This window comes from Erpetoichthys calabaricus, chromosome 9 (assembly GCF_900747795.2).
Source record: "Erpetoichthys calabaricus chromosome 9, fErpCal1.3, whole genome shotgun sequence".
Lineage (NCBI taxonomy): Eukaryota > Metazoa > Chordata > Cladistia > Polypteriformes > Polypteridae > Erpetoichthys > Erpetoichthys calabaricus.
Window position 1 is genome coordinate 35,762,092 of NC_041402.2, and position 23,496 is coordinate 35,785,587.

The window sequence follows — 23,496 nt, forward strand, 5'->3', positions numbered from 1 at the left end:
TCCCTTTGGGAGTTTTTGCATTTTATTGTTGTACAACACTGAATCACTGTTGATTGAATTGAACTGTTTTTACATTTATCAGCAGAAAAAGAAACTTTAATGTCAAAGTGACAACAGTTCTCTGCATATTGGTCTAAATTAATTACAAATATAAAACAAAGTAAATGATCACATAAGTATTGAACCTTCTCCAAGTAAATATTTAGTAGATGCACCTGTGAACCCGTCTCTCTCTACCAGCTTTGCACATGTTGACACAGCCATTTTCCCCACATTGTTTTGCTCAGACTCTGTCAGGTGTCACTTGGATTGTGAGTGAACTGCCTTTGTCTAGTCCAGCCAGAAATCCTCAGTTGAACTGAGATCTGGACTGTGACTTGGCCACACCAGGACATTCACATTCTTTTTTTTTTGTGCCTTTAAATCTATGTTATATTGTGCCTTAGTATCTATCTACAGTATATGTCTGTCTCTCTATCTATCATATAGTGCCTTTCATATCTATCTATCTAAATTCTTATATACCTACTGACACATACTTTTCACAACAACTTTGGAATGATCACTGCCATATCTTTAAAGAGAAATCTGATATAGATAGATAGATAGATAGATAGATAGATAGATAGATAGATAGATAGATAGATAGATAGATAGATAGATAGATAGATAGATAGATAGATAGATAGATAGATAGATAGATAGATAGATAGATACATACATACATACATACATACTTTATTAATCCCAAGGGGAAATTCACATACTCCAGCAGCAGCATACTGATAAAGAACAATATTAAATTAAAGAGTGACAACAATACAGGTATACAGGCAGACAATAACTTTGTATAATTTTAATGTTTACCCCCCCCCCCCCCCCCCCCCCGGGGTGGCATTAAAGAGTCGCATAGAGTGGGGGAGGAACAATCTCAGCAGTCTGTCGCTGAAGCTGCTCCTCTGTCTGGAGATGATACTGTTTAGTGGATGCAGTGGATTCTCCATGATTGACAGGAGCCTGCTCAGTGCCCATCGCTCTGGCACAGATGTCAAACTGTCTAGCTCTGTGCCTACAATAGAGCCTGCCTTCCTCACGAGTTTGTCCAGGCGTGACCACCACTGCGTAGAAGAGGGCGCTCGCCACAACCGGCTGATAGAACATCTGCAGCATCTTATTGCAGATGTTGAAGGATGCCAGCCTTCTAAGGAAGTATAGTCGGCTCTGTCCTTTCTTACACAGAGCATCAGTATTTGCAGTCCAGTCCAATTTATCATCCAGCTGCACTCCCATGTATTTATAGGTTTGCACCCTCTGCACACAGTCACCTCTGATGATCACGGGATCCATGAGGGGCCTGGTCCTCCTAAAATCCACCACCAGCTCCTTGCTTTTGCTGGTGTTCAGTTGTAGGTGGTTTGAGTCACACCATTTAACAAAGTCCTTGATTAAGTTCCTATACTCCTCTTCCTGCCCATTTCTGATGAAGCCCACGATAGCAGTGTCGTCAGCGAACTTTTGCACGTGGCGGGACTCCGAGTTGTATTGGAAGTCCGATGTATATAGGCTGAACAGGACCAGAGAATGTACAGTCCCCTGCGGCGCTCCTGTGTTGCTGACCACAATGTCAGACCTGCAGTTCCCGAGACGCACATACTGAGGTCTGTCTTTAAGATAGTCCACGATCCATGCCACCAGGTATGAATCTACTCCCATCTCTGTCAGCTTGTCCCTAAGGAGCATAGGTTAGATGGTGTTGAAGGCGCTAGAGAAGTCTAGAAACATATTTCTTACAGCACCACTACCTCTGTCCAAGTGGGAGAGGGATCGGTGTAGCATGTAGATGATGGCATCCTCTGCTCCCACCTTCTCCTGGTATGCGAACTGCAGAGGGTCGAGGGCGTGGCGGACCTGTGGCCTTAGGTGGTGAAGCAGCAGCTGCTCCATGGTCTTCATCACATGTGACGTCAGAGAGACAGGCCGGAAGTCATTCAGCTCACTAGGACGTGATATTTTTGGGACGGGGGTGATGCAAGATGTTTTCCAAAGCCTCGGGACTCTCCCCTGTTCCAGGCTCAGGTTGAAGATGCGCTGTAGAGAACTCCCCAGCTCCAACGCTGTTATTATTAGGCTCTTAATAATAATACATTGTATTCATATAGCGTCTTTCCCATGCTCTTGGACTTACTTGAGACATACAGAACCTTTTCTTTCTAAGGTACTTCAAAAATAATAGCCTTCAGTCTCACCTTGATCAGTGAAAACGATATAAGAAGTTTTTCCCTATTCACAATATGGTACTTGCATTAACTCATTTGTTAATAAAATTCACCAGTCTCGGTGCTTTTCATTTTTTATTTTGTTTAAATGCAGTCTTTGACATTATTATCTCCCTGCATTATGTTATACAATCCCAGATATGTTGGGCTTTCAGATGGATTCATTTATATGGTGCTTGACTTCTTCCTCACAAACATACATGCAGCTTCTAACTTTTTCTGGAAACGCATCAATGATTTCATTTGGCAATTTCCTGTTTGACACAGCAGGACAGTAAAGATGCAGCCAGTAGGGGAGCACCATGTCATGTATTTATTCACCAACATTGGACAAGAGAAGATTGGAAATTCTTTATTAGGTACACCTTGCTAGTTCCCAGTTGGACCCCCTTTTGCCTTCAGAACTGCCAAAATTCTTAATGGCACAGATTCAACAATATGCTGGAAACATTCCTCAGGTATTGTGGTCCATATTGACATGATAGCATCACACAGCTGGTTTAGATTTGTAAGTTGCACATCTATGATGTGAATCTCCCATTCCACCACATCCCAAAAGTGCTCTATTGGATTGATATCTGGTGACTGTGGAGGCCATCTGAGTATAGTGAACTCATTGTCATGTTCAAGAAACCAGCTTGAGATGATTTGAGCTTTGTGACATGGCATGTTATCCATTTGGAAGTAGAAGATGGGGACACCGTGGTCATAAAGGAATGGAATTGGTCAGCAACAATACTCAGGTAGGCAGTGGCATTTAAACGATGCTCAGTTGGTACTAATAGGCCCAAAATGTGCCAAGAAAATATCCATCACTACATTACACCACCGGCAGCAGCCTGAACCGCTGATACAAGGCAGGAGGGATCCATGCTTTCATGTTGATACAAAATTCTGACCCAACCATCTGAATGTCTCAGCAGACGTTGAAACCAGGTGACGTTTTTCCAATCTTCTGTTGTCCAATTTTGGTGAGCCTCTGTGAATTGTAGCCTCAGTCGTCTGTTTTTAGCTGACAGGAATGGCACCCAGTGTGGTGTGGTCTCTTACTGCTGTAGCCCACCTGCTTCAAGGATCGATGTGTTGTGCATTCAGAGATGCTCTTCTGCATACCTCAGTTGTGTCATGTTTCATCCAGAGTTTTCCCCCTGGCTGGGGTTCAAATTCATATTTTCAGTAATTTTATGTCAGCTATTTGCATTTATTTTTATTTATTTATGTTTTTCTGTTTGTATGTTGGAAAAGGAGAAGGGCCTTAGTTATGTCCCTTGAGCTTTGTGGGTGGTCCCACAAGGGGGAAGGCCCCCCCACCCAGGGCATATATAGGGGAGGGCCTCCCATAGTTCCTGGTGATTCATTGAATGTGCTGGAAGAGGAGAGTGTTTGGGTGAGTTTATGTGCTATTGCTTTGCTTTGTTTTCTGGAATATTGGCCCTGTGCACTGCTCTTGACTACACTTCTTAGATTCTGTTTTTTGATACTGTGCTTATTGATATTTTTGAACCTCTGCTCTGTTTTTTCGACCACAATTTTTTGGATTCCGTTTTGGGACTTTGTTTATTGCGTGTTGCCTTGCCATTTCAGGCATCTCCTTATGCTCTTCAGAGCTTTATGGTTTACACAGCCTTTTGGTGAAATTAACCTTTTATTTTATCAAAGATTTGTTTCAGCCCTTTTTGTTTCAAGTAAGGGTGTTTTGATGGTGCTTCCCCCAACTAGTGAGCAGCCTTGGAATTGTTTTTGTAGTTTTGCTTTTTTGAACTCTGGCAACTTCACAACAGGTTGAAATGAGTGGTAATTTGAGTTCCTGTTGCCTTTCTATCAAGTCTAACCAGTCTGGCCATTCGCCTCTGACCTCTGGGATCAACAAGGCTTTTTCACCCAGAGAACTGCCACTCACTGGATATTTTTGCTTTTTCAGACCATTCTCTGTAAACCCTAGGATGGTTGTGTGTGAAAATCCCAGATCATCAGCAGTTTCTGATACAGCAGGGAAAATAAGTATTGAATGCATCAACATTTTTCTCAATAAATATATTTCTAATGGAGCTGTTGACATGAAATTTACACCAGATGTTGGTAACAACCTAAGTAATCCACACATACAAAGAAATAAGTCCATAAATTATGTGTAATAAAGTGGAATGACACAGGGAATAAGTATTGAACACACTTACTGAAATGTATTTAATACTTGGCAGAAAAGCCTTTGTTGGTAATGACAGCTTCAAGGCACCTCCTGTATTGAGAAACTAGTCAAAAGCATTGCTCAGGTGTGATTTTGTCCCATTCCTCCACAAACTCTCTTCAAATCTTGAAGGTTCTTGAGGCCTCTTCTGTGAACTGTGATCTTTCTAGCAGCTTTATTTTCTTTCTCTGAAACCAGTTTGAGAGTTCCTTGGCTGTGTGTTTCAACATATAAACTTTTTTGCAAAATTTGAGTTTTTTTTTTTTTTTGAAATTCACATCTCCATTACCGTTTTTTTATTTTGCAATTTCAAACTGTGCATTAAGGAGGTTAATGGATACGCGGTTATTCACGATCCAGGAGGGCCACAGTGGCTGCAGGTTTTCCTTCCAACTAGATAGAAGACAGTCCTTGCTGAAAGAAAACTTGGTGTTTAAGTATTTGGCTTGTTAATACTTTCAATCATCCGAGAGAAATTTTAATTGCACTGTAGAGTTTCCTTCTCTGTGAACATTATCCATGGGTTTTGTGGACCACAACAGATTGAAACTTAACACTCCTTCCAATTCCCCTCTCATTTATTTGTAAATATTTTTTTTTAACTTCAACGTGCACAGGTTTAAAAGAAAGCATGCTAGCTGGGGAGCCTGCTGGTTTATTGGTTATATGCATTTCATTATTAACTAATATCTGGTTAGAAAACAGGCAACAATTAAAACTTAAGCGGCTAAAAACTAAAATAGGCAATTAAGGGTTCTGAACTGTTACAAGCAAGAGAACTAAAATTAAGCCCAAAAAATGTATTACGGAGGTAGTGAATAAAGTGTTTTAAAGTAAAATCCTGCAGCAACTGCAAACCTCCAGGACTGTTATTGATCTACAATGTAACTAAAATTTGTATTTGATGAATGAAAGTGCTAACAAAGCATATACAGTAGTTAAACACCAAGTTTCACTATCAGCAAGGACTCCGTTCTAAATAGGAAACTGGCTGGAATGAAAGCCTGTAGCCACGGCAGCCCCCGCAAAAGATGATTGAGGACCCCTGACCTAGCCCTCTGCTGCTCATGCAGTGTATCATGAGGCAGATGTTTGCTCGACAGCTTTTCTGGTCACTTTTCCCTGACCATTCCAAACACCAAAGCAAATAAGCATTACTACTGACCAGTCATGAGAGACTTTTGTGGACTTTGGATCGATATGGACGACATCTTCAACACTGTCAAATAATGTGCATGTGATCTTACCAGTGCTAATTTGGACCTCAGATTTCTTCTGCATCAGAGGATTATCATGCTTTGGTTTTTTTATCTGCTGTTTGCATACTGGGTTACGGCGATTACTCAGTCCCTCTTAAGCATATGAGATTTTTAATCCTGCTGTGCAGTCCGTTATTTAGGATTTATGCACCCCAAGCATAGCTATGTAGTGGTACGTATACCCCAAGAAATATTTTTTTTCACGTTTTTAACATAGGTGAACTATCAATATTTGATTTTGATTTAAACACTATTTGTAGATAACTGGAAAAAAAAGGAAAAATTGACTTTGCAATCATTTATTCAATGAGAAATGAACAGATATGCCACTTCTGTCTGTCAAAAAAGTGAAGTCCACCCTTGGCTCTAATAGCTGGTATTGCCCCCTAAGGTAGGAATTTCCTCCAACAAGTCTCTAACAGCAACCTTTCCATCTCCTCCATACAGAATTATTTAAGCTGTGTGATTTCTGATGGATGTCTTGTGTACACAGACCATTTCAAATCCCCCACAACATCTCAATGGGATTCAAAACCAGACTTTGACTTGGCCATTCCAGGACCCTACATTTCTTTACATTTCTAGCCACTTCCTGAAGGATTTACTGGTATGTTTGATGGTTTTGTCATGTTGTAAGGCCCACTTTCAGTTGAGCTTCAGTTTTGTGACAGATGGTCTCAAGGAACCTCTGATCCCTTGATGGATGCCTAGTGGATTCTATGATGGGTGAGCTGCCCAGGCCCTGCTACAGCAATCCACTCTTAAATCATAACATTTCCACCACTATCCTTTATAATTGGGTGTCAGGTTTTTCTGCTCAAAAGCTGACTTTGGTTTTCACCAGACATGTCTTCTGGTACCATGGTCAGATAACTCTATTTTTGCCCCATGTGTTCAGAGCACATTGTTCCAGAAGTCCTGGTCTTTGCCTAGGTGTTCAGGGACACATTTTATTCTTGCCCTGATGTTCTTTCTAGAGAGCAAAGGTTTCCTCCCGAAACACCTCCCATGTAGATCTAATTTGTGTAGCCTCTTTCTAATGGTAGACTAACACACTTTCACATCAACTGTGACAAGAGCTGCCTGTAGGTCACATGATGAAATTTTGGGGTCCTTTGAGATGTCTTTCAGCATTTTGCCTTCTGCTCACAGGAAGAACCTGCTGAGGTAGCCTGGCCTGGACAAGCTAGCAGTTGTTTGAAATCTCCATTTGTAGATGACCATCTGGATAGTGGAATGGTTGACTTCCAGGTGTCCAGGGATTTTCTGAAATCCCTCCCCATTTTCCTACGAATCTACAACCTTTATTGTGGAGGCCTCAGATAGCATTTTTGATCTCTGCATGGTGATTACAGACAGTGTCATGTAAATGTGGCATGATCTTTGTTATGTTGTATCACCTTTACCTATGGCTACTGATTAAAAGAAGATCAAACCCTGATACGTCCACGTATGTTAAAAAGAAGACCCAACACATTACCTACTGTCTCGAGTGGCGGTTCTGGCCAGTACAGTCTCGCTGCTTAGCGAATCATGTTGTTTTTAAACCGTTTAATAAGCGACTGTCGACGTGACAAACAGAAGGCATCGAAAGGAGTCGCGTTTGAAATTCATCAAATCAAAGCAATACCCAAACGACCGCCAGGGCCAAAATCTGCTGCTTCCTCTCACTCTCGAATTACAGATTTTTAAAGTTTTAATATATAGCGGGTTGGAAAATGACTGACTGATTAAAGTTTTAATTCTTATCGCCTCCTTTAACAGTACGAAGTAATCGGTTGCGGTTTTGATTCTTATTCCAAATAGGTTAATTAAAATATATATATATTCACTGTTTCTGCTCGTGTGATCAATGGCTTACTGGACGTAGGGGTCCAGATTTTCCATTTTGACGAAAAACAGAAACAACCCACAGCCCAAACAACAGACACCTCCACCTTTCTAGCACTGTGTGTTCACGCGACAACTTCCAGCAGAAGGCCCGCCCACTTCGCCGTATTGAAGTAAAATCTGTCAGTTAGGAAGCCGCGGCTAAGGTAGGCGGGACAGCGCTGCTACCGCAAGCGTCCTCTATTCACAGAGCATTGTACGTCTCTTGCGGAACGTAGAAGCGTTGCATGAAATGTAAGCGGGGGCACCAGGCTACGCCCCCTGAGCGCAGCAGCTGTCAGTCATAGGGCATTTAAATGGCTTGACTGTACAGCTCGAGCAGTACTGTACAAACAACAGAAGCGCCCTGTTTTCTAACTCGAATCTTGTATCTAAAGACTACGTTGTTTGTACCGTCTGACGTAATAGGCCGCGACAGCTTTGATAAGCGCCAAGTAGCGCTGAACACCCCCTCCTTAATTAGCGTCTTGTCTGCTTCTGATAACCGTAAAAAATGAACGAAGACGCAGAAGAGCTCCAAGCGACGAGAAGCCACTTCGATGAGCTGTGCAGGAAGCTGAACATGGACGAGGCGGCCGGCAATGAGGCGTGGAACAGCTACGAGAGGATCAGTAAGAACTATACATTGGAGGTGAGGTGACAGGGCGCTGGAACTGGCATACGATGTCGAGTGTTATATTGAGCTTGTGCTGTACGTGTGGTCTTTACCCTAGTAGCGTCGCCTTATTAAGTAGCAGCTGTTTTTTCTTCTTCTTTTTTACTCGTTCTTTCTTTTGAGTGAAGAAGCTGCTGCCTTGGATCCGTATGAGTATACAACGGATAAGAGACATAGAATGAGTTCGATTGATTATTGGATTTGATGTGCTGCAAGTTTTCGTTGCCACGATGAGCTGACTGTTAGATAAAAAAAACAGAACTTGTTTGTTTGGGTTAGCTTTTTACAGAACATAAGAGTATTGTCCAATTCTAGGCAGTTCCTGGCTTTAAAAAGACTGATAAAATGATAACGGACATTCTCGAAAATATCAACGTAAATGTGTTGTTATACAGTATAGTCTTCTTAAATAGCTGAGTTGCCAAAAGGTAGGCCTTTTTTATTATAAGCTGAGACAGCAATGAGTGACTAAATAATATGGAGTCATTTTCATCTACAAACATTTTTTGATCCCTATAATTCAAGTCAGTTCATGGTGACCCAGTGTATCTCACTAGGTTTAAATCCCAAGCCTATCCTGGACTGAGTGTCAGTCCATTGCAGAGCGTGCTCACACAGACACAGCGCATACCAGAATTAATTTAGAGATGTCAGTTAACTTGACTTGCTTGTATCCAAGATGTTTGTGGAAAACTGGAAGAATGTGTAAACTCCACTGAGTTGGTGGGACTTGATATCATTTCATCCTGGCGCACCTGGATGATGAAAGGATGATAATGCCAGAACTTTTTATACCTCAACATTTAGTAGTGTTGGCAATATTAGAGCTGGTAATGAAGCCCCAAGAATTGGGACTTCATGCCACCATCTGCAAGTGGATTTTAGACTTCTAACTGCTTTTATTCCACTACACCAACAGTATTCATTGTTAGTCATCAATAAGCACCTTTAAGATCTGCAGCAAATAATATCTGAAATTTGACATATCCAAAGGTTTCAAGGCAAGGCCCACATTATCATAGTAATACTACACTAATCAAGGCTGTACAGATTGACAGTATCCTTTCATTCACACTGATTTTCAACACAGGCACCCAGGGTAGTGGCCTTAGCCTCCTTCGTTACTCCTTGCTCACCAATGTGTTTGTGGCCAGACCAAGGCCAACTCCATTGATACCACCATTTTAGGCCTTTTACCGAATGATGATAAGATATCTTAAGGCCATGTCACATTACGTGACATTTTCAACAGTTTTGAGTAGGAGTTTTCATTTTACTTAATTCGAGAAAGTCAGAGGCAGCTGGTGGTGTGCTGCCGTCAAAGCCGGTCATGTAGTCTGTCATGTCCATTGACTCACTTCTGTAAAACTAAACAGGTCTGATTATGTCTTTAGTCGTATGGGTGGGCTTTGTATGCATGAGAGCTGACAACAAATGAACGCTCATCCAGAGGTACAATGCATATGATGCAGTGACAAGGAATAAGGAACACAGGTGTTTGGAACCTCACAACCTCACAAACAGAAGAGAAGCTGATCTGTCTGATGTGTTTTTTTGTAATGTACCAAGAGATAATTTAAAAAGGAAAAGAAAAGGCATAGACTACTGCTGAACATGCCATACCCATTAACTCTTCATAAGGCACCAATCCTGTCCTGCAGTACGTTTATTGGCTGTCAGAAAAAAGGGCAAGTATGATTGTGCTCAAAGGCCGGCAAGCACTCCATAAATTAGACATTCTTAGAGACTTTGTGTATGGTGAATAGATATGAGCCGGTGATAAGATCAGCAACTGCTGTCGGCAAGTCTGGCCTACCCCGTGACTAGAAGTTATTAGGGCTGTGTGTTGGCAAGAATCTCACCATACAACAAATGTAATGCAGGTATTACAATTCTATATATTGCAAAACTGTAAGCAAGGCAATATCCATCCATCCATCCATTATCCAACCCGCTGAATCCGAACACAGGGTCACGGGGGTCTGCTGGAGCCAATCCTAGCCAACACAGGGCACAAGGCAGGAACCAATCCCGGGCAGGGTGCCAACCCACCGCAAGCAAGGCAATATATTGCAATTTTTTATAAATCTAAGTTTAGGAAACTGTCATAGTATAAAGAATGCACTACCATATGCATAAAATCTGAGTAAAAAAGTTTACATTTTTATGAAGTCAGAACAGTGGGCTCTACAACTGCATTTATTACAGTCCCTGTAACATTAAACATCATATCACTACTTTTTTGTGCAATCTGAGTAAAGGAATTAATAGGTGTCTATATCAGTAAAAAAAAATTAAAGTGCTTGTACTTTTAGATCCTGCTTTAAAGATTCACAGTATGCTTCAGTATTTCTCAAGTAGTTAATAAAAGTAAATGCATAATCCCTGTAACATCCAACATCATAAAACTGCAATCTGAACAAAGGAATTAACATTTTTCTATATCAGTAAAAAAAAAAAAATAAAAGTGCATGCAGGATTCTTTACGTTAAACAGTTTAAAAAAAAAACATGAATAGACAGTGTTATACAGAGTATATATACTGACAGTATATGTATTAAATTATGCTTTAAAGATTCACATTCTGTTGTAGTATGTATGCCACCAGTTTTTAATTTCTCAATCTCAAGTAGTTAATAAAAAAAAATGCATAGTCCCTGTAACATCTGACATCATAACACTATTTTTTCTGCAATCCGAACAAAGGAATTACATCTGCCTGTGTCAATGAAAATTAAAAGTGCTTTGCAGGATTCCTAAAGAAACTGTTAAAAAAACACAAACAGATCCTTAACTTGGATTGCACTTTGTTATTACAGCTTGTATGTACTGTATGTCAGTGCTTATTTTTTAATGTCAAGGTTTATGTGGAGGAAGATGAGCTGGTCAACATGCCTAACGTTTAGGACACTTCTCTGTGCGGTAAAAATGTCTCCTGTGGGGAAGACAACTCTAAATCCAGAGGCGCTTGTGCCAGGAATGCACAAGAAACACTTTGTTACTGTGGATAACTGAGGGTAGTCATATTAGTAGTCCCTTCCACCAACTGAGAGGATTTTCTGGGAACTGCAAAGGAGTTTCTTCTCTAAACCTCCTAATCTCAGTTGTAGTAGCATCATGTGCAGATTTTGGTGTAGCATTATCTTTGGTAGGGGCAAATATAGCTCCACACAAGTCTGCAAGTGCACATGAGCTCCTTGTTCTCTTCATGGGCGGCTGGGGCATGGAGGCAGAGCCATTCTTGTAGTGAGGTGGGTGATCAACCTCCTCTGACTGGTCAGTTTCCTCCACCAGACTATCTATCTCCTGTTGCTGCTGAAAAACATCAAAGCACAAATCAAACTAGGACTGGGCAGAGTGGTGGCTCTGTGGCTAAGGATCTGCGCTGGTATGTGGAAGGTTGCTGATTCAAATCCTGTTACTGCCAGAAGGGATCCTACGCTAATAAGCCCTTGAGCAAGGCCTTTAACCTGAAAATTGCACCCAGGGCACTTTACAGTGGCATTCTGATCACCAAAGGTCATGTGAAAAGACAATTTCTCCTCCAGGAATAATCAAGTATATCAAAATCAAAATTGATTTTACAGTAAACATACATTAACTACCACAACACATAATCTGAACCCAAATTCATCCTATTGCACATTTCTACTTTTGTGCATAATTATCCAGCTATTAAAACTAAATTGTCATTATTTAATGTATGTAATAAAAACAAATAGCCAGATTTATTAATTTATTTACTTACATTATGTTGCTTTTTTATGGCAATCGCAACAGCATCAGTCATTTTGCAGTAAGTCTCATTAATCTCTGCTTTCACAGAGAAAAGGTAGATCCTTAAAACTAGGACCAAGAGCTGATGCCATGCACAGTGTTACCCTCTCACTGGCATATCGCTTTCCAAGATCTTGTGCTATTCCAGCCTTGATGTCCTTCACTATCTGTGTGTCACCCAGACAAGTATGGCATAAATTGGTGCCATGATAGACAAAGTAAACATGCTCTCCTGTGACATTACCAAGGTGGCATCCTTCGTTGGCTTGAGTGCCTTGAGCACTACCCCAGTTCATGTGATGCAAGCCTCGCTCAGTGTGAAAATATCCTTTTCACTCTTTCTGACGTCTGTTCAAAGGAGTGCAGCATAGCTGGTTGGTTGTTGCTCTAAAAATCTTTCTATCATGTCACAAGAGCTTCTCCACCTTGTGAGAATGTCTGCAATTAACCTGTGTTTTGGTAGCTGGTGGTTGGCTATAGTACTGCATCTGGAAAAGGTTGTAACATGCCTGATCCTGCTGAGTAGTCACTCCACCATTGGCAATTTCATTGCTTTCTACAAGAAAAGATTCAGGTTGTGTGCAAAACATCATGTATGTGCCATGTCTGCAAGTCCAGCCATGATGTTTATGTTGGTTGCATTGTCTATTACAGTGATGGGCTCTTTCATTTCTGATCTCCATTCATTAATGGCCTCCTTTAGTAATGCTACGAAGTTCTCTTGAGTGTGGCTGTTATGCATCGCTCTTGTTTGTAGCACATACAAGTACAACTTTCACTCATCTGTGATGTGGTGTGCCATTATGGTTATGTATGATTCAATGGCCCTGGATGTTCAAGCATCTCATGTCAAAGCGACTCTCACAGCTGAGCTGAGAAATTCCAGTACCCTCGTCTTCACCTCCTCATACAACTTGGGTACAATGATGTCAGTAATTTGTTGTTGGGAGGGTCTGCTGTAACGAGGCTCTATTATATTCACCATATTTCCGAAGCCTTCATTCTCTACAACACTGAGAGTGCACATATCTTTGCAAATGAAATAGAGTATTGACAGAGTTATTTTAGTTGTACGAGTTGAGGTCTATGCTAAGTTCGGTGTGTGGATTTGTTCCAAAGTGAGTTGAGAGGGATCTACTCATTTAATGTTTGCCATTTGCTGCTCCTCTAGCTGTACAGTATATCAGAATGGTGTCTGGCTAAGTGTGCTCTCAGATTCATTGTGTTTCCAATTATTTCATTTTGGCCTGACACATTTTGTAGATGGCATTGCTTCTTTATTGTAGAAGCCAAAATGAGCCCACACTCACACACTGTACTCTTCAGGAGCTGGTCTTGCTCTTCGGGATTCAGCCATCAGTGGTAACATTAGTAGTCCACTAGGTTTGCTAATGCTAACGTTAGGGTTGTGCTGTTATGCTACTTCTCGTCTCAGTTTACATTGTTACGTTAGCTAAAGAGCGATTACAACACTGCCATCTAGTGTTCAGGGGGTGTAAACACAACACAACATGAACCACTGTGTGCCATGAATCTTTGCATGTAAACTAATAATTAAAAAAGTGATAGTGTTTCTGAGAGTTGATGCAGTATCACAAAACATAATACTGCAATACTCAAGTGTATCACTATTTTTTTTACACACGTAGAAGTTATGTAATGTGAGATCAGCTTTCTAGAGATTTGTCGTTTGACACAGTGCTGCCAGGACATCTTAATATCATTAAAACCAGAGAGCTGGCCATAGACGCCAGGAGTCAGACCACACTTCTATTTATCTGTTGGGATGCTGTGTAGAATTTTAACAGCTTTACATTTCTTAGAGTCACCATCCCAGGGGCACAACAAATCTAGACTATTATCAAATAGAGTCTTGGGTGTCCAGACATCTGAGAAAAGCATCTATTCTCACTAAGCCCAGTTTGTGCTCAACAGAGTCCATTCTCAACAGCTACATAGCATCCTAGTATTGCACCTGTTCAGCCCTGGACCATTAAGGTGGTGAAGAATAATGTTACTATAGCACCAGTTTAACACCCTTCTTTTTTGGATATATTTAACACACACAGTCTTATAGGGGGGTAAGAAGAGAATTATTAAAGACTTCAGAAGTTCTTGCACAGTTGCATTTTTCCCACTTCCATTCACGACTATTAACACTGACAACTAGATTCAGGGTCACTAAGCACATACTGATAAGTGTATAAATGTTTCTTGTGTATAGCATTTGATGTTATATTTAATGAATGGCATCATATTCATTGTTGTTGATATTTTACTACTGTCACAAATCAGTGGAGGGACATGCAAGTGAAAATTTTATTGAGTTATATAAACTTGTGCACACATTTTCTTATCTGCCTCCTGAGTAGTCTTTTGGCACAGCTGTTCTGATTTTAACTGAAGAGACAAAAATAAAGCCAAGAAGATGTTAATAAGTGTTAAGAGACCAACAAAAGTCAGTTTCAGTAAGTCTACTATTAAACAAGAAGTTACTTGCGTAATTTACCTTCAGATTGTCAGACTGGCTGAACAGAAAACCTTCAGCTAAAACATTCTCCAGGGTTGTGATTAGACCACCCCATTCAAGTGAGTGTCTCCAGTTTAAAATTAAGGTGATACTCTTCTGGGTTAGCTGGTAATGGCAAAGGTTGAAGAAGTAAAGTAACAATAAGAAAAAGGTTACCACTCATTCCAAAGCAGATTCATTCCCCAAAAACATTCACTGCCTGCCATCTCCATCAAACAATAAGCGAGTACTACTTTTGTGCAGTTCAGGTGAATATAGCACTTTACTTTTCTTGGCCCCTACTCCAGTATAATCTCTTAACCTGTCTTGTACACAATTCAAGATCTCAGTTTTTAACTGCTCATTCTGCTTGTACAGTGCTTAATTCAGTGTATGTCTGTGGAAGAAATCCATGCATTTGGCTGCTTTGTAGCACTGGATGTCATCACTGTGTCTCCTGTTAAGCTGTGATAAGACAGACAGTATGCTATTAGGAAATCCTCGTCTCTTATCTAGAAAGTAGAAGTTCTTTGAATTTGATCTAAAAAAGGTGTTTATGGCTCAGCCCTTATATTTGCAACATTCTCTTCAATATAGTCAAACTGTCAAGTTGTATTTTAGGATTACTGCTTATTAATTAATATAAAACACAGATTAATTGATCTCATAGGTATTCAACACCTTTAAGTCCGTATTAAGTAGATGCTGCTTTGTCAGCCATGATAGTCTTGGGTCAGCCTTTCTCTATCAGCTTTGAACTTCTCCACACTGCCACTTCTCCTCATTCTTCTTTGCAAGTCTGCTCAAATTCTGTCAAGTGTCATGGAGATTGTGTGTGAGCAGCCTTTGTTAAGTTCAGCCACAACGTCTCTATTGGATTGAGATCTGGACTATAACTCACCCACTCCAGGACATTAATGTTTTTATGCCCTTCCAGTGTAGGTTTGCCGTTGCGCATGGGGTTGTTTTCTTGCTCCCAGTGAGCAGTTTTTTTTCAGACTGCATCACGTTTTCCTCCAGAAATTCTCTGGATTTCTCTGAAGTCTTTTGTAGAAATCTTTTTAAAATCTTCCATGGCTTGCTGCAGAGAAGCAGCCCTACGCAGTGTAACATGATGTTTAGACTCTTGGCTAAAAAGCTCAATTTTGGTCTTATCAGACCATACAACTTTCTTCCAGCTGACTTCAGAATCTCCCATGTGTCTTCTGTCAAACTCTAGCCAATATGTCTTGTGTATGCTTTTAACAGAGGCTTTCTCTTTGCCATTGTCCCATAAAGCTGTGACTGGTGAAGTACCCAGCCGCAGTTGGTGTCTGCACAGTCTCTCCAGCTTTATCGACTGTAGTTTGTACCTCTCTCACAGTTAACAGAGGACTCTTGGTTGCCTCACTTATTAGTCTACATCTTACATAGTCGCTAAGTTTTTGTAGACGGCCTGCTGTAGGTAGATTTACAGCTGTGCCATAAGCTTTCTATTCCTTAATGATTGATTTATCTTGACTCCAAAAGATTTTCAATACTTGGATATTTTCTTGTTTCCATCCCCTGACTTAAGCTTTTCTATCATCTTTTAATTTAGTTACTTGGTGAGTTCTTTTGTCTCCAATGTGTAGGTTAGGCCACCCTATTGACTCACAACTAGATGGCCCTTGCATATACTGTACAGAAGCATATAAACTACATTTAGTTAACACCCCAGATAGGTGATCTCCACTGAACTAATTAAGGGACTTCTAAAAACAACTGGCTGATCCAGTAATGATTTAAGTATGTCACATTAAAGGGGGTGAATATTAGTTAATGGTTTTGTGTTTTATATTTGTAGTTAATTTAGACCACTTTGCAGAAATCTGTTTTGACTTTGACATTAAAGAGTCTTTGTCTGGTGATCAGTGTCAAAAAGCCAAATTAAACCCACTGTGATTGAATGTTGTGTAGCAATAAAATGGGAAAGCTTCCAAAGGAACAAATGCTTTTTATAGAAACTGTATTCTACTTAATTCTGCTTACGTCTTTGGAAGATATCCATGCATTTGGCAACTTTGTAGCACTGTATGTCACCACAATGTCTCCTGTTAAGCCGTGATAAGACAAACAGTATGCTGATACTCTGATCTCTTGTCTAGAAAGAAGCAGTTCTCTCAATATGAATTTGATCTTAAAATAACAGAACACAAGTACAATTTCCTAATTATCATGTAATTACATTTGAATAGTCAATGATGAATCTGATGGTTATTTATGGCTTAGCCCTTCAGTGTGGTCAAACTGTTGTGTTATTATTTTAGGAATATTGCTAGAATGCAATGTAAATGAGTGCAACTTTAATTTCCTGTCTGGATTTTTGCAGTGCTTTATTTATCCAATATTAACAACATCCCATAAAGGGATATTCAAGAAATTGCTGAAATTTCAAAAGCAGCACACTAAATACAAGAAATGTCTAAGAACAAGAAAAGGGTGTAAAAGAATGCATTTGTGAAAGGTGGTCATCTAATAACATAAACCATGATATTAAATTGGGACCAAACTTAAGAAAGAGGTTATTTTAATATATATATATATATATATATATATATATATATATATATATATACACTAGGGGGCTCTGCCCCCTGCTCGGTTCGCTTGCCAACCCCCGTGTTTGGTTTACCGGATATACAATACAATTTATTTCTTGTATAGCCCAAAATCACACAATGGGCTTTAACAGGCCCTGCCTCTTGACAGCCCACCAACCTTGACTCTCCAAGAAGGCAAGGAAACTCTAAAAAAAATCCTTGAAGGGAAAAAATGGAAGAAACCTTGGGAAAGGCAGTTCAAAGAGAGACCCCTTTCCAGGTAGGTTGGGCGTGCAGTGGGTGTCAATAGGAGGTCAATACAATACAGTACAATACATAGAACAGAATAAATCCTCAATACAGTATAAAAATAAAAATTCTAGAAGTATGGAGTAGAATTTCACATTAGATGATATCACATAATATGATTTGGATTTGTTTTAAGTCCTGGAGACCTCATTCATCAAGCTGCCTCCCCCATTTTGCCATTCCACATCTGAAATAGCGCTAATCCTATGAAAGGACCCCTCATTCCCACGTCCCCATTCATCAGGGATGACTTTACCTTAGGCAGGCAATCTACAATTTAAAGAGATTGTTATTTTCTTGTGAATTGTTACATATGCATTATTTTCACTTTTACTTTAAAAACTTTTGTAAAAACAATACTTGTTTTGTTTATTTCCTGACCCACGCGTGGTTACATCTCTTTCTTCCCAGATGTATAATACTGCTAGTGTTGTGAAGGGTGTTGCGGCTGAACGTACGCTAAGGATATGCCTTTGGATCATTTGCTGTCTTTTTGCTGCTTGCTATCTGCCTCTTCTGCCTGTCACATGTCGTTGTTTTAAAAGCTCGGAGCACATGATGCTTGTCTGCCAAACGCAATCCAACAACTGTTAGCTTAGAGGTCTGTTGACTTGTTGTAAATGATGGCTCACTGCCTGGTCTCGTGTGACGTTGTAAAAGCAATACCTGTCTTTTATTTCTGGCCCCGGGCGAGGTTGAATTCTTTCTTGCAGGATGTATACCGCTGCTTGCGTTCGAAGGGGTGGGGGTGCTGCCCTTCAATCTTTTTAAAGCCTGTACAGCCGCTGTCCTTTTTGCTATGGCCCTGGGACAATCTCTTGGCACCAAGTCTCATGTTTACGGTCCCCGCGAGATGCACCGTGGGAAGTCTCCTTGGTCTCGCGGGTCTTTAAAATGTCTTTCGAGATGATCACGTATCGTAGCCTTGCATTTGCTTTCCATTCCAGGATTTTCTTTTATATACATATATATATATTCACGACATTCGTAGTCTGTGTCACAATCTGATTGTATGGGTGGTTACCTACCAGGTAACGCTTTGTGGTTGGCCAGCAATCTGCTAACATCCGCCACGGTGCCCTCAGTTTGTGAGGAGCAGATCATAGAATGGTTGAAATAGTTTACTGTCAAATAAATGCAAAGAGTACGCAACACGTGTTTCGCCCTCATTCTGGGCTCATCAGGCGTACACATTCCACTGCACTCCCTCTCGGGAATCGAACCTCGGACGTCAGCGCCAGAGGCGATGCCCCTAACGTTGCGCCACGGTGTGTGGCAAATAAACGAACCACACGCCGTGGCGCAACGTTAGGGGCATCGCCTCTGGCGCTGACGTCCGAGGTTCGATTCCCGAGAGGGAGTGCGGTGGAGTGTGTACGCCTGATGAGCCCAGAATGGGGGCGAAACACGTGTCTCATACTCTTTGCATTTATTTGACAGTAAACTATTTCAACCATATAATATATATGTTTTATAATTTTTATGACCGAACACAGCCACATCTGATACAAACTGGTCAGTAACTGAAATGTGAACAAAAGTCTCAGAAGAGAGTGTTATCCTCCAGAATCCTTGCATAGAGTTCCTGTGTAATTTCATATTAGTTTTAACATTCTGATTTTTTTCAATTTAAACCACTTTTAGAACTGGGCCTGTGCCATTTATTGAATTTTTTTTAATTGTTCCTTGTACTAGACTACCGCAGACTTTATCAGAACTGAGTTTCAAATTGGATAATCCAGTATGTTCTGTTCTTCTAAATGTTACTTACAGAATTATATATTCAGAAAGCCTTTATATAAAATGTGTTTTAGTGTCTTTTTGTTCCAATTTGTTTTTAATCTTTGTGTTTTCTGTGATATTTTCTAAGAAGACTTCTATAAGGACACTCAATGCTAGTTCATCATCACCTTCTATAATGAAGCCTGCGTAATCCAGTTCAGGGTTTCACTGGTTGGAGTGTACTCTAGCAGCAATGGGCACAAGCCATGAACCAACCTTAGTGCCAATCCATTACAGGGCAAAATCATTCATTACAGGCCAGTTGTGAGTTGCCAGAGTTTGCATTTCTGATTCACAATTGGCTGGTTTTATTCCAGATTAGTTTCACAGTTTGAGTTCACTCTCGGCTTGCACAGTCTTTTAGCCTCTTCTTTTTCTTACTGAATGTCAGTCTTTTATTGTTTAAAAATGTATATATATAATATATATATATATATATATAATTGGTATGTCTAAAAATGTATCTCTACATCCAACTTCACTAAATAAGGGTGCAATGTTTTGTTGTTTAGCAGGTTTCATGCCATGCTGGATCTCTTGGTATTTTATTGTTTTATGCCTTGTGCATGTTTATTCTGCTTTAGAGCTTCCTTTGTGAAAATATATTGCCACAAGGCAACTTCCTCACACACAGTGGAGGACTGAGACTGTGCTGACTGCTGCTTCACAGGTGATGTTTCTGGAGGCAGGCTTCCCTTCTCAAGTGTGGTAAAGAAAAGCAAACAGAATTAAACATCTGTGCTGCAGCTGTTCTGAAGATTGCATAATCCTTGCATTGTTGTTTATTACAGAGTTTTAATAATGCTCATCACAAGACCTTGTTTTATTGTATGCATTGTTTTTACTAAAGGAACACTGTCAAATGATTAAACAGATACAAAAATAAAAAATGGAAAAGCAAAATTATCTCAAATTTGATACCAAATGAGTGAAAATCCTTTCATATGTTTTCTGTCCTTAGGGTTTCATCTGCTGGGGTCACAATGCCTAGTGCTGTCCACTGGTTATAAACATTGGGTTTCTAGATTACAAAGCAGCTGTCTCATCCAGAGGAGCTAAAGAAAGAAAAAGAGACCTCAGCAGATGAGACAGCCTCTAAACTGCAATGATATGTGATGTCAGGCTTGCTTTATCTCACCCAAACCTTCATGCATACACCTGGACTGTTACATATATGTCTGTGCTAATAATATATTAAGTGGGTAGAGTGCAGTCCAGAGCCGAGATGTGATGTTCCAGGCTTGTGCACAAATTGTGTAAATTTGCCTTCAAATATAAGCAATGCACTCCTTGAGATTAGGGTATCTGTTCTGCCTAACCTGTGCACATTTTGCTGAACTGACTCACAACAACTCATCCTTCATTTTGCTGTAGGGAAATGCACTGCACTGGCTTGCCTGTGCCCTGTATGTGTCATGTAGGCAGATGGTGCCAACTGTGAGCAACCGAACAGTGGAAGGAAACTACGTGTCACTTGCCAAGATCCTCCATGGCTCAGAGTTGAGGTAGGTGGCTGGGGCTACACACAATGCAGTACTCTTGTAGTAGTAAAATTTTTTAAATCTCAGCTGTTTAAATAGTAGGTTTAAAGACGTATTAAAGACATACTGTATATGATAGTTTATCCTATAGAGTCCAAATAAAGAACTTAAGTTGTGAAGATGAAATGTTGACTGCGGAGAAGTCACTAAACTCACACATATATATATATATTTTCATTCCTCACTAAACCTTAGACAAGTGGTTCTCATGTTCAATACTGTGGTCCACCTCGGGCTGTTGGCTTTTGTTCCAATAATCAGTGATTTATTTTTACATTCATTTTGTCTGTTTTTTTCAATTTTCATTTAGAAAAATGCATTAACTGTTTGATTTACCTGCGGTGGGCTGGTGCCCTGCCCGGGGTTTGTCTCCTGTCTTGCTCCCTGTGTTGGCTGGGATTGGCTCCAGTAGACCCCCGTGACCCTCTAGTTGGGATATAGCGGGTTGGATAATGGATGGATGAATGTTTGATTTATTGTACATTTATAAGAAGTTAAATATTTATATTTTTGCCATATCCTTTGATGCTTAACTCTGTTTTCAGTCACTGTTTTGCGGAGTTTACTCTCCTAATTGTATCCGAATACTGACACTTAATGACAAGCATAGCAGACACCAAGCAACCCTGACAGATAAAGGGCAGCTGCTGTATTTCAGTATTACCCACTTGTGTGTTTACTAGTAAATAAATGGCTTAAGTAATCTGAAAAATAATAAAAAACAGTTAAAAGCAAAAAAGAATTCTTATTCCTTCTTTGTTCAGTAATAACCAGTTGTAATGTCTGGATTGATACAGAAGACACAAGCTGGATAGTTAAAAAAAAGAAACTGGTTAGGATGATAACCTGCAGTTACCGAGGGCTCCAGGACTGAACTTGAGACCCACTACCCTGGACTATTTCATGAGCAGAAGTGTGCTTGTGGAATTATTGAAATGTATATTGCAGTTAATTAACTATGTATTAACTATAATTGGGTGCAGTACAGCTTTTACTAATTCTACAACTGGATCAAGCAGTTTGTTCTGGTATACATTGTAAGGGAGTGGGAAAAACTGAATCAATATTTTTATTGTTTACCATCTAATGCCTTGTCCAGCAGGCCATTTATGCACTTAAATTACCAGTTGTGTTAATAAATATTAATATTGTTTCATATTTGTAAAGTGAGAAACTTACAGAATGTCTTTGCTAATGTTTTAACCAGCTTAATAGAGTTTTTCAATAAAATGAAGAAATGGGAGGACATGGCCAACCTTTCCCAGGAATTTCGGGAACGTACCAAAAAACTGGAGCGTAATTTTACTGTATCTGCTGTCATTTTCAAGAAATACATTCCCATATTTAAGAGCATCTTTCGAGATCCTCATGAAGAGCCCCAGAGGCAACAAAGGAGCAGAAAACAAAGGTACGCAGTTGAAAATAATAGTCTTTTTTTTCCTATTCATGGCAAGGCCTCTTGTTCTATGAATGAACTATCAATGAAAATGGGCATAAATTATCATCAAACAATTATTCAAACAGTGCAATAATGTGATATTAAATGTATAACAAAAAGTTACAACAAATATACATTATAAAAGAGAATGCAGTGACATAGTATGACATTCTATGCTCTGTATGCAATGGGTATAAAAGTATGTAGGGGTTATGATCCTGATGGCCTCACCAGATGTGAGTATGTCAGTTATTATGTGGTGCATGGAAAGTAAAAAATCAGTGAAAATTTTGAATTGACTGAATTGAATTGAATTGAATTGACACACAAATCTAGGTGTAGAGGGACAGTGTACATGAGTAGCTCCAGACTAAAATTTTCTCTAGGACTGTCTCCTGTGGCATAACAGCATTCTTGACAAGCACAATTCACACGTAGGTGTTAGTAACAAACTGAGGCTGTGATACTATATATATATATGTATGTATGTATGTATGTGTATATACTGTATGTGTATGTGTATATATATATATATATATATATGTATGTGTATGTATGTGGTATAGCGGGTCCATAGCTCACATCAAGAGGCCGGTTTTAAATAAATAATCAGCTTAGCGAAGGGGCATGGTGGTAGTGTGGCTCAAGCAGTTTCAGGAGAATTCGTGATATGGGTGTTTCTCACCTAAGTGCACAGGTGAGAAACCGTTTGCATCCGTGATTGTTCCTGGGGCTGCTGATTTGTCACAGCTGCCATGTCCTCTTCATAAATAGAAGCGCGAGGCGGCTATAAAGAAAGAAGAAAAAAGGAAGGAAGGAAAAAAGACGGAGGTTGCAGGAAGTAGCGTCGAGAGATCAGTCATGTGGAGTGAAGGCCAGCTGCAGAAAGGGCGACTCTCCTGTTGTGTGGCCCAGATGGGAGAAGCAGGAGAGCCGCCAGGTAAAAGACACAGGGCTTTGGATTGGTTATAAAGAGACTGCTTCCAGCATTGTTTTAACCTCATTTTAAAGGATTGTTTTTTTTCTGTGTTGTTTTAACCTCCACTGTTTCATTCGTTTTATGGATTATTTATTTAATGATTTGAAGCACTGCACTTTATTTAATTTGGATACTGTTTTGTTGTTTTAAATAAAAGCACTTTTACAATTACACCATCCCCTTGCTCCATTGTTATGCCTCACTGCCAAGCTCATCTGTAACATTACCGATGGTGAAGGGTTCAAGGTCTTCCGGACAGACGATGGGAGCGAACCTGCATTGTCACAATGTATATTTGTGTACATATATGTATGTATATGTATATAGGTATG

The 23,496-nt window shown here is 40.0% G+C and overlaps 1 protein-coding gene across 1 annotated transcript in view; it reads left to right on the forward strand.

Moving 5' to 3' along the window:
• Positions 1-7,868: 7,868 nt before the first annotated feature.
• rbl2 (retinoblastoma-like 2 (p130)) overlaps positions 7,869-23,496 on the forward strand; it is a 65,475-nt gene continuing 49,847 nt past the window's right edge. The window contains exons 1-3 of the mRNA XM_028809306.2: positions 7,869-8,244; positions 20,581-20,711; positions 21,955-22,155. Of these exons, the coding sequence (XP_028665139.2) occupies positions 8,107-8,244; positions 20,581-20,711; positions 21,955-22,155 (470 nt within the window). The 5' untranslated portion in view covers positions 7,869-8,106. The remainder of the gene's footprint in view (positions 8,245-20,580; positions 20,712-21,954; positions 22,156-23,496) is intronic.